At 41.1% G+C, this 12,184-nt stretch overlaps 1 protein-coding gene across 1 annotated transcript in view; it reads left to right on the top strand.

The window, feature by feature from the left end:
• Nucleotides 1-7,884, top strand: part of LOC143315666 (uncharacterized) — a 353,798-nt gene extending 345,914 nt beyond the window's left edge. Inside the window, exon 4 of the mRNA XM_076722991.1 lies at nucleotides 7,770-7,884. Within this exon, the coding sequence (XP_076579106.1) occupies nucleotides 7,770-7,884 (115 nt within the window). The remainder of the gene's footprint in view (nucleotides 1-7,769) is intronic.
• Nucleotides 7,885-12,184: the final 4,300 nt, after the last annotated feature.

Genomic DNA, 12,184 nt, shown 5'->3' with positions numbered 1-12,184 from the left:
GCTTTTAGATACAGTTTTCAATATTGGACTTTAATGGTTTTCAAGCAAAATATGGAAAGGCATGCTGAATGTTTTTGCCCAAAACTCATAAAACTAATGAAAGCAATGCTCTTCCTGTGCCCTCTCAACCACTCACTTAACTCTATGTCGTTTAAGAGTCAAAGCAACAGTCAAAATCACTGTTAAGGTGAACACGCCGCCATTGACTTTCTTTTGCGCGCTGACACCGAGACACATGGGAGTGCTTGTCCTTTAAGAATTTTGTGTGCAGGCCGAGCGGACAAGCATGTATTTGGGAATCTTTGTGTTTGTGAGGAAGTTCCTGTGGTGAGACAGTCCTAAGCTGAACACTCACCCCACTGGAAAAGCTCTGGAAAACAACTTCCTGTGGTCACCTGTGCTCAATGACCCTGAAGAAAGAGACCCTTAGAAACCAACACCCACTGTCTGCCTCTCATACACACACACTGTGCTGCCCGGGCTGTGGACATGGTCGTAGCCAGGCCTTGGCTGTGACACACAGGGAAAGGAGGATGAATGGGGCCCTCAGAGAAACCTTCAGTGTGACGGCAAGAGAGGGAGGGAGCGCTGTAAAAAATGATTCAACCCAGCAATCCTTTACATCTCGTTTATATTTCACTTACTTCTTACATTACACTACAAAAAAATATCTTCAGAGTTTATTGAGATACTGTCACTCCCTCTACAAGTGACAATGGAGGCAATTCATGAAAACACCACAGTAAAGATGCCTTCCATTGACTAAAACCAGCACGAAATTACTACACGCCGCCAATTGCCAAGTCAGATTACATAAATTTCCCTTTCTGGCGCAGGGCACGGCCCATGAAATCATCATGCCTACTTGAGTTTTGTTTATTTAACACTGCTGGGTGGACTGTGGGGTGTCCACGCCTGTGGGCAGGTTCAGTGGCTGCATTCAAGACAGAAAGCCAGAGTTTGTGTGTGATGAATTCTGTCTGATGAACTGACTTGCTTGCATGGTTGTTATATTCTGCATCAGCTGCCCCCTTCTTTTTTGTTGTTGGCTGATACTATTTAATGCTATTATTAATATTATAATCTCAGAACCCATCAGCCATATTCAGCTACCTCCCAGTGTTTCAAAATATTGTCCTTTGCCTACATTTTATGGAGACTAAAATTAAATTGCACATTGGCACAGTCATTTTCACACAGGTTGACATGTTTACTTCACTTTGGTCAAGTCCATTTATCCATTACTTTTGCCTGTTACTTCAACTTTTTATCATATTACATGCTACTTTTAGCTCAGTATTTCAACTTTTGCACAGAACGTTTAGTTATTTCAACCATTTATTCATTACTTTTGTTCAACTATTGGCACTGGCAAGTGACTGGTATCTCAGGGGCATGTCTGTGTATTCAAGGTACCACCTCAGGAACAAGTACCCCTGGTTGAAAGCCACTGTGCTATTTTGACAGACTGTATGAGCTGTAGTCACTCTCCAGTCGTTCTGTGTGATGAGCTGACAGTGAAGCTGCAGCGAGCTGACAGTGTCGTGTTCAAAACGGATATGCATAAAAAATACAGTTAACAGTTCAGAGAGGCTGATTGGTCTTTTTTTTAAAGAATTACACTCTGAGTACAAAGGCTGCAATGCAAACTTTTGCTTCTATTGGACCTTAACCAGGAATAACAATAGTGAATAGCTTCCCCTTTTCCTCGCTCTCTATGCAGTCAACCATTGTGGATTTCATTATTTGTCTGTCACAGAACAAGATGCAAAAAGGCTTCAACAGATTCAAGAGCAGTTTGGTAGTCGCACACTGTCAACAATGACAAGGACTGTGATGGAGCAGAGAGCACGGGGGTAGGGAGGTTAGTGAGGGGGCACTATAGCAAGCAATATTCCTGTCTGAAGCGGTTCAAGTCTTGGTTGTGCTTCTAACTTCAGCGGTAGGTGGTTATATAAAAGGTGACATCTAAGAGGTGCATACTAAAGGCCAGGGTATGTTTGAAACTAGTTCATAGGAAGTATCGTCCAACCGCGTTACTTCTGAAAGCAGAAGCGATTCGTTGGCATTTAAAAAAGAGAAACAAGGTTCCATCTGAATTAAGTGACATTAAATTTCATCATGTCATCATCATCAAAAATTTCAAAACCAAAGGCCACACAATAGGCAGGGGCCTATTGGAAACTACCCGCGATCGAGTCGGTCTCTCACCTTGATGTTTCTCTGAAATTGAAGCGCTGCCCTTGACTTCAAAGCATTCAAGTACTGTTTGTTTTGCAGCACCTCAACGGAGCAGCATTGTCGCTCTGACAGTGTCCTCGCTTGTCCTGCCATAGCATAAAAAAATCCAAACATTCACTAAAGCGATGGCAAAACTGCTACTCAAGTGGGAGCGCTCAATTTTAAAAACTCAGTATTGAAAGTCTTGAGTGACCACTTTTATTGACAGTTTTTTGAAATGAAGTTCATACATCTGCACAAAGATATCGCCATACTATATACAACAGCTCCCTCTGTTGCCTGAGTGGTTAAAAATGAGCATTTTGATTTTCTGCACTTCACACTTTGTTTGATCTTAAATTCCTCTCAAACACAGATAAAACTAGATGCACGTTGTTCTCTAGAAAGCATCTGTGATCATGTTCCCCCCCAAACCATTTAAGCATCCTTCCTTGGCATCCAGAAAATTTGACCAGCTCTTATCATGGCTGCCACTTAGATACTTCCAGGTCATTTCACTCTGTTAGAAACCTTCCTAAGCCAAGACCACAGCCCGTGTGTTAATCTCGCACTACAGCTGCCTCATGTTTACACTCAAACAGACACTCTCTGGAACATATTCACACAACTGTGCACTCACTCTCTCTCACACACACACACACACACACACACACACACACACACACACACACACACACACACAGACTGCTGCTCTTTGAGGCCACGGAGCAAGGGCTGCAAATGATCGCTGTATAGTTTGCTGTTGCTATCGACAAAGCAGCCTCTGTTCTTAATTTTGTGCCCCCCACACCACAGACACCCCACCACCACCAGCACCCTTCCCCCTCCTCCCACACATTTCATGCTGTCTCCCTCCTATGTCACTCTCTTGCCACCACCACCACCACCACCACCACCACCACGCTCCATCCTCTCTCTCTGCTCTCGTCCTCTTTATTCAGCTCACTTCTGTCTCTCCTCGCAGTTCGGATGTAGGGCAGGAAAAAGAAAACAGCGCCAAGCTCTGTTTAACAGGGGAAGAGCAGGAGCGGAGACTGCGGCAAAGAGACCTTTTTGATGTGTGTGTGTGTGTGTGTGTGTGTGTGTGTGTGTGTGTGTGTGTGTGTGTGTGTGTGTGTGTGTGTGTGTGTGTGTGTCGCTACAGGGTGACTAGACCGAGGTGTCAAGGGAGAGTGTGGGCAAAGAGGAGAAGCAGGATTGGAGTTAGGGAAGATGTGCTTCACAGATCAGGTTTCCAGATACCCACAGGATGAAACTGATGTGCAGGTGACGCTGCGGGGGTTTTGGCAGCTTTGTCCTTGTAAACATCCTGCAATAAGCCCTTATCAGTTTGAGAACCCTGATTGTTCATTTGACGTTCTCTGATAGAAACTGATGCAATGTGGCGTGTAAGCACCTAATCCAGGTTTCTGATTACCGACTGTCATGTTGCTTCCTCGGCTCAAGTTATGGTATGCGTATTTAATAAGTAAGAGTAAAATAAGTAGACTGTGTAATGATGGTACACCAAAGCAGAACTGGGAAATACAGAGTGGCTGCGATAGGAAGACTGAATCTGGACACACAAAAGATAAATTCCACTCATTTCAAGTTTCATTGATAAATTACTGCCTCTGTCCATTGGGCAACAAGATTGAGTCATCAGCCACACTCGCAGCCCTCTGGGGCTGTATTTAGGCACAGAGTTGCTTTGAGCTAAATGCTAACATTCATCCCAAAATACATTTTATAGGACTGATATGACATGATTTACAGAGCTTTTTCGACTTCAGTTCAGTTGAATACAGTACAAAGACATTTACTGTTCAAACTGATAAACTTTATTTGTTGTTGACAGTGAAATTCTTGCTTGATATACAACTTTACACGTAGCTCTTTTGTCAGCAAAACAACAGTAATAATAGTAATGCAGCTTTGAGTGCAAGATTTGATGTATTAAATATTGCAGCTGTCTAAGAATATGCAAAAGAGATCTTTCTACACATATTTAATTTACAGTCTGCCATATTTGTGTCAGGACTGTTGACCAAAAAGGAGGAGGATGTGAAGGAGAAAAAGAGAGAAGATGAAGTCATCTGGCTGGTTGCATTAATTGATGGATCTGGGGGGAAAGGGATGAGCAGGGGGAGATTGTAGGTCAGAATGTAAAGTTGGAATTAATTAGGGCCCATCACAGGAATGAATGGCTCATTGTTATCATGGACAGACAGAGGGGAGGAACAATCTGGGCTTTGTGCTCTGAGTTCACCTCTCCGTCCCCCTCTTTTTCACCAAGTGCATCCATAGATTATAATGTTTCAGCATGCAACACAAGGAGAATATTAACATCACGAAAATAAGATACTGTGATCTCAGAAGACAGCAGTCGCCAGCCTTTGTTTATTCCAGCGCTGCATGAGCAAAAACAATTTTTTAAGAGAAAAATTTTAAGATGCGCGGGAGCACCATCTACAAGTACAAAACATATCTCTTTTACATGACAACTGTTATTGACAAGCAAAATGATTTGCAGCGGTAACACATGCTTCATTCGTCTTTTAACGTATGTAAGTTGTAGCGAGACTGAGGGCACTGTTTGAACTCAGCAGAGGGGAGAATGGGACAGGCAGGTGGCTCTTATCTCTAGCAGACCGCAGCACGGGGACACTCGCTGCATTGTATTCTCCCTCTCTCTCTTTCACACACACACACACACACACACACACACTCTCGAGCACAGGCTGGCTGGCTCAGAACCAACCATCTGCTGTGAAGGACAGGAGCTTTCCACTCTTCAGTGGTGATGCATGGTGTCTGGCTGCTACTTGCCACCTCACCCCACAGTCACAAGTTCAGCACTTCATCATATAGAGTCAGAAGTGGGCCAAACTCTAGTACTAATTGCTTTGAATGCTTTGAGTGTTTGAGTACAAGACTTGAAGAAAATCGGTGCCTCGCACTGTGGAAGATATTTTTGTTGGCTATTACACTTCTTGAGAGTAAACACTCATCTTTGAAAGACTAATTGTGATGCAACCAGATTTTATTTTGTCTTAGCCTTCAAGGATTGCCATTCAATCTCAGCCATCTGCGAGCAATTTGCCAGCAAGTGTTGGTTATTCCTTTACAACTAAAGGGAATCTGTGCATCAGAGAGACAGTTAAACCTTTCCTCCCAGTTGATATTTCGATAAGTGGAAAATCGGGCCTGGAAATTGAGCTGGAGAAGGTTTACAGAGCCTCTCCACCCTGTATAATTGCAGCCTCGAAGCTGGCTGTAATTAATCTTTGAGAAAACTTGTCAAATTATTAATAGGGCCCTTAAGTGATGGCCCTGAAAGGAGGCCACTGTTCAGAGACGGAGGAGAGGGAAGCAAGAGCTTTTGGAGGGGCTGTTTACTGTGAAAATATGAAGAGGTCGCTCTCCAGGAGTTCCACAACTCCACGTGTCAAGGCTATCCACACAAGAAGGAGTTTAAGGGGATGTAGGCCCAAACTTGAAATGTCATCGGGTATAAAGTGAGCTGCACTGTCTGATTTTTTTTGTCAACGCAGTCTGTGGGAGAGGGATGTTCATGTTCAGATGCACGATGTTAAAGATTGGATGCTGGATGCTTTCCAGCGCACAGGCGACACTCTTCACCCTCTCTGCCTCTCACCCCACCCACTGTTCCTGGTGAAAACAACGACGATTGTTTTCACCAACTGGCCATACGCATAAACTGTCATGCAAATTATCATGCTAACCCTTTCCAGGAAGTTGCTACATGCTAACATTGACAAGCTAACATGCTCACAGTGACTACTGCATTTTATGTTCAGTGTTGTTTGATCTAATCACTGCACGAGATGCACCAAAGTTGTTAGTTTTAACATGAATCTGTGAGAAAGGAACTGCAGCAGGTACTGCTTGTATTTTATAAGTCGAGTTGATTGTGTTAGCGTAAATATAACTGAACGGCTCAGACTTCTTTTCTACACTTGGCTGATGATAAACTCTATAGTCAATTTCATATCACTCTGTTGTTGTTGGCATGGAAACTAATTACATGCTTGAGCACAGTCCTTTGCTTTCATAAAGCATCAAAATGGTAGCAAAACAATTATTGAGGGAAACAGACTGCACGCTGAAAATAAGAAACAAGATTATATTTTATGTAACACAGGCCATAATTGTTATTGACAATTATTGAAGCATAAAAAACTCCAAAAGGTTCAATGAATAATGAGGACAAAAATATTGGCATTTCTTTTTAAAACTGCAACAAATGAAGGAGTAATTTGACATGATTTGTTGTTTATTCTTCTTGGCATTCTACCCATTGTCCATCAAAATCAGGATTTTCTATCTGTGCACTTAGTTGAGCTTATTTTCAGTCATTTGGCCAAATACCATATTCTAGCATGCTTCAGATTAATACGTTGCATCTTCCTCCTGTGGAAAGAAATCTGGATGCTGTGTCCTGTAACTTCTGCAGATTGTGGTGTATTATTCCTCGACTAGCAGACCAGGTGGCATCCACAGGAGAATGTCAATATTTGCTGACGTTGAGCTTGCACCAGCATGTGCACATGTGCATATTTTAAGTGCTGTTCCAGAAACACAGTGCTGCGTGGGAACAAATGGTGCAGAAGTCAAACACACAGGTTTTGTGTTTGTTGATCAGTCGGGGTCGAACAGCTGTCTTCGAGCATTGAGATTGTGACATTGACATTGGCTGGGTGGGCATATTGGCGCTTTCACCTCTGTTGGTCCATGTGGGAAAGAGACTTTGGAGAGATCTTCACATCCCATTGACAAATTCCTTCTTCATTTCAAGAGATACATCAGAGCTGGTGTGGAACCTTCCCAGGTCTCCTTAAAAATCCCTGCGTGTGTGTGTACATGCAGTCTTGTGAAATGTCAGTTTCATGCTTGACATTCAACAACAGACAGGTATGTGTCCTGGAAGCCACTGCAGACCCATTCTTCCTGTATGCAGTAGAGAAAAGATACCCCAAGGCCCTGCTGTTCATAGTGAGCGCTGCCTTGTGCCAAACAGATTACTAATTTCCTCACCTAGCGCCACAGGTTTAAGAAGCATTGCTCTCGTGTGGAAGTAGAAATTCTTTTTTTGGTGTATTTCAAGGCAGGTTGAGAGTTGTTGTCCTCAATTTTGAAACTAATGGCTATCAATAGAGACCCGCATACAGTGAAGTAGACTCACACTTCACCAGTCAGTTTTAAGCACAACCAGGCAGCCAAGGCCCTCAGACATGCTGTTGACAGGCTGATCGGCACAGTTTTCTGGCTGCCTTTCCCTCTCCGCATGTGAGTTTACTTTGCGAGGGTACACCTGGTTCGCGAGGGCGAGACACACAGACAGACAAGCAAAAAAGGATGAAGAAAGTGATCAGGTAAACTATTGCAAACCGGAAGAGAGTTATGTACACGGGTCAGTCACGAAGGCCTTCTCAAAGAGAGGGCCAGGGGGCAGGTGGGTCGGAACAGTTGTTGGTTGGTCTTCTCTGTTTAATGTAAGCTCCTCTGTCTTTTTCTCTGTTTTTCAGGAGACCTGCATCCCTGATCAGTGGCTGCTGCTCTTTCTGCAATTCCCAATGTGTGCAACTGGTGCCTCCCTGTGGAAAAACATGCAACGACAATCGTCTCACCTTGCAGGTTTGAACGTGAGAAAGTGAGTTTGCTTGTTCATCATAGTTCTTAAAATGACAAGTTGATTTTAGTGGAAATAGGTAGAAATATTAAATATATTTGTTGTTTGTCTGTCAGGCAGGCAACAGGCTGCGACACTGCCTCTGGCCATCTCTTGAAGAAATGGTCATCATCATGTGTGCAAGTCCAACACTCAGGTGACACAAACACTGCTTTTGTTTCTCCTTTTTTATTAAACATTTATTGATTGTACATGAAGGCGCACTACTACTACTAACCTAGTTTATCTTTCTATCTGTAATGGGAATTCTTTTTATTCATCTTCTCTTTTATAAGCGCTGTTTTAAAGCCAAATGAACAATCATGTCATGGGGGGGGGGGGGGTATGCTGGAAAGAAATAGTTTTGAGTTTTGTTTCTGTTTGTAGAGAAGTTGCAATATTTTTCTGAAAGTGTGGTGTCTTGATGAGTAACAGAGAGGGGCAACCTCACGGTGTCAACAAACTCTCCTCAATTCGGACCAGTTGCTCGGGTGAACTCCATACAAACTGGTTGGCCACAAGTAAGAAAATGCTTCCAAATCAACACTTTGCTTTCCCACACCATCCCCACCGCCACTAGGAGGCAGTACAAGATGGAAAAGTCAATCCCATAAAATTAATAAAATTCATAATGACAGAAGATCACTCATTGGGTTAATCAATGTCGTTTTACAGGATTTCATATGGTGAAGTTCAAAATATGCGTCATCTTGACAGCATGTAATATAATGAATATATACTGGGTTGATATTCTTAGACAACAGTGTTTGACAGTCTAAAGCACTTGTATTTCCTGATTATAGGTTTTTAAGTCTTCATCTGCTCACTCAGTACTGAATTCAATGTACTTTTTACAGTTGAACGGAACCACACGGCTCCTGCCACTGAATTACATCACCTTCTTTGTCCGTCTCCTGCAGGCTGTCCAGAAGACACAACCAGAAGAGTCGCTCCCAGGAAAACATTTCACTGTTGTGCAGCATGATGCCACTTCTATGATTTATTATTATTATATTTCCAGGTTCATCTTCTGAAGGCAGTGTGCGGCCACCTTGTGGTGTCACTGAATATAGCACCTGCCGTCCTCCCACATCTGAGTTTCTGGGTTTGGAATGAACGACTGAAACATTTGTGATATTTTAACAGTTATATTTTATTGATCCCCGAGGGGAGGAGAAGAGATAAAGTATAATAAAAAACAAAAGTGAAAAAAGTGTAAATATGAATGATCTGACAGGGAGTGAAAAAGAGGATACATTGATTGTGAGCCAACAGTACAGCAGAGATACACAAGTATCATTGATTAATTAAACAATGTGTTCATTTGTGAGTTTTGGAACGAAATGATGACTGATGATTTCTTTCACAGGAGAATGCCAGCACCAAGGTGGAGGAGGGGCCTTCTGCCCACTGGGGACATTTAATGAGTATATATTACATTGTTCCTATGTGAGTAGAATATTTTCTGAAAGTGTGGTGTCTTGATGAGTAACAGAGAGGGGTAACCTCACGGTGTCAACAAACTCTCTGGCCGCGGAAACCTAACGGTGACAACGCAAGCGGTACTCCTCAATTAGGACCAGTTGCTCGGGTGAACTCCATACAAACTGGTTGGCCACAAGTAAGAAAATGCTTCCAAATCAACACTTTGCTTTCCCACACCATCCCCACCTTTGGAGAAACTGAGTAGAACACACCAGTACATGCAGCCGTGTGCCACTAGGAGGCAGCGCAAGATGGAAAAGTCAATCCCATATTGTCCTGTTGCAGACACTGTGCCGGCTGATATTTCATGAAAATGCTGACACCGTGAAGTTCCAAACCATGTTTCCAAGCTTATGTTCATCCTTCTGTCAAAAATCTCATCCATAAAACGTGTCTTTTCTGTCCTCTGTTGTGTTTTTCATTTGAAGGCAGAGAACACATGTTTTATGGATCCATCTCAATTAATAAGCTTCATAAAATGTCACCTAGATTTTGTTTTGTTCAGCATAACCCCTTACTTCCACTTCTCCAAGTTACCCAGGGGGCCCATGCCCCCTCCCGTAACCCCCCACCCCCCGCGTCAGACTTCAGCAACCCCCGGGTATCGAACCAGCTTCTGCCTCACTGAGGCAGGTGCTCCCCAAGCACCAGAGTTACCCACTGAGCTACCAAGTCCTGCAGCATAGGCTCCTCACTGATGGACTTTGACTGAAGTAGTGGTAGTATAGCATCTGATGTAGTCTTGTGTTTGAATTGTGTTGTGAAAGTATTAGTAGTTTTAAATGTAGTTGTAATTTAATAGTTATAGTAATTGTTGTAATATTTATAGTAGTTGGAATAGTCACCAATAGTCTTTGTTGTAATAGTAGTTTTAATTTTAATACTAATTGTTGTAACAATTGTTATAGTAAAACTAGATTTAATTGTAAACGTAGTAGTAATACTGGTGGTCATAGTCGTGGTCAATAGTACTGCATCACTCCTGCAGCATAGGCTCCTCACTGATGGACTTTGACTGAAGTAGTGGTAGTATAGCATCTGATGTACTGCAGTAGTTTTAATAGTAATTAAAACTAATATTAGTTGTAATAGTTATAATAATATTTATAGTAGTTGGAATAGTCATTGTTGCTATAGCAATAGTATTTTTAATTGTAATAGTTGTTATGGTAATTTTAATAGTAATATTAGTTGTAATAGTTATAGTCATTGTTGGAATAGTCATTGTTGCAATAGTAGTTTTAATAGTAATAGTTGTAACAGTAACTACAATAGTCATTGTTGTAATTGTAACAGTAGTAATAATAGTTGTAGCAATAGTAGTTTTAATTTTAATACCTTAGTATACCAAGTAGTTGTTTTAATAGTAATTGTAATATTAGTTGTAATAGTTATAGTCATTGTTGGAATATTTATAGTAGTCATTGTTGCAATAGTAGTTTTAATAGTAATAGTTGTAACAGTAACTACAATAGTCATTGTTGTAATTGTAACAGTAGTAATAATAGTTTTAATCATAGTCAATATGATTATATTGACGAATAATAGTAATAGTAGTTTTAATTTTAATACTAATACCTTAGTATACCAAGTAGTTGTTTTAATAGTAATTGTAATTTTAGTTGCAATAGTGAAAGTCATTGTTGCAATAGTAGTTTTAATAATAGTTGTTGTTATAACAACTTGCAATAGTAGTTTGAATTACTGTTGTAACAGTAACTACAATAGTCATTGTTGTAGTAATAATAGTTTTTTTGTTATAGCAATAGTATTTTTAATTGTAATAGTTGTTATGGTAATTTTAATAGTAGTATAGTAATAATAGTACAGTAGTAATAATAATACTAATTGTTATAGTAAAAATAGATTTAATTAAGTAGTAGTAAGTCGTCAGTAGTAAGTAGTAGTAAGTGGTCGTCAGTAGTAAGTAGTAGTAGTAGTAAGTAGTAAGTAGTCGTAAGTAGTAGTAGTAAGTAGTCGTCAGTAGTAAGTAGTAGTAAGTAGTCGTCAGTAGTAAGTAGTAGTAGTAAGTCGTCAGTAGTAAGTAGTAGTAGTAAGTAGTCGTCAGTAGTAAGTAGTAGTAGTAAGTCGTCAGTAGTAGTAGTAGTAGTGGTCGTCAGTAGTAGTAGTAAGTAGTAGTAAGTAGTCGTCAGTAGTAAGTAGTAGTCGTCAGTAGTAAGTAGTAGTAGTCGTCAGTAGTAGTAGTAGTAAGTAGTCGTCAGTAGTAGTAGTCGTCAGTAGTAAGTAGTAGTAGTCGTCAGTAGTAAGTCGTCAGTAGTAAGTAGTAGTCGTAAGTAGTAGTCGTAAGTAGTAGTAGTCGTCGTCAGTAGTAAGTAGTAGTAAGTGGTCGTAAGTAGTAGTAGTGGTCGTCAGTAGTAGTAGTAAGTAGTAGTAAGTAGTCGTCAGTAGTAAGTAGTAGTCGTCAGTAGTAAGTAGTAGTCGTCAGTAGTAGTAGTAGTAAGTAGTCGTCAGTAGTAGTAGTAGTCAGTAGTAAGTAGTAGGTCGTCAGTAGTAGTAGTAGTAAGTCGTCAGTAGTTAGTCGTCAGTAGTAGTAGTAAGTCGTCAGTAGTAAGTAGTAGTAGTAGGTAGTCGTAAGTAGTCGTAAGTAGTAAGTCGTCAGTAGTAGGTCGTAAGTAGTAGTAGTAGTAGTAGTAAGTCGTCAGTAGTAAGTAGTAAGTCGTCAGTAGTAAGTAGTAGTCAGTAGTCGTAAGTAGTAGGTCGTAAGTAGTAGTAGTAAGTAGTCGTCAGTCGTAAGTAGTAGTAAGTGGTCGTAAGTAGTAAGTAGTA

The sequence above is a fragment of the Chaetodon auriga genome, chromosome 23 (genome assembly GCF_051107435.1).
Source record: "Chaetodon auriga isolate fChaAug3 chromosome 23, fChaAug3.hap1, whole genome shotgun sequence".
Taxonomy (NCBI): Eukaryota; Metazoa; Chordata; class Actinopteri; order Chaetodontiformes; family Chaetodontidae; genus Chaetodon; species Chaetodon auriga.
Note: the sequence above shows the minus strand (reverse complement) of the source record. Positions and strands in the feature narration are given on the sequence as shown.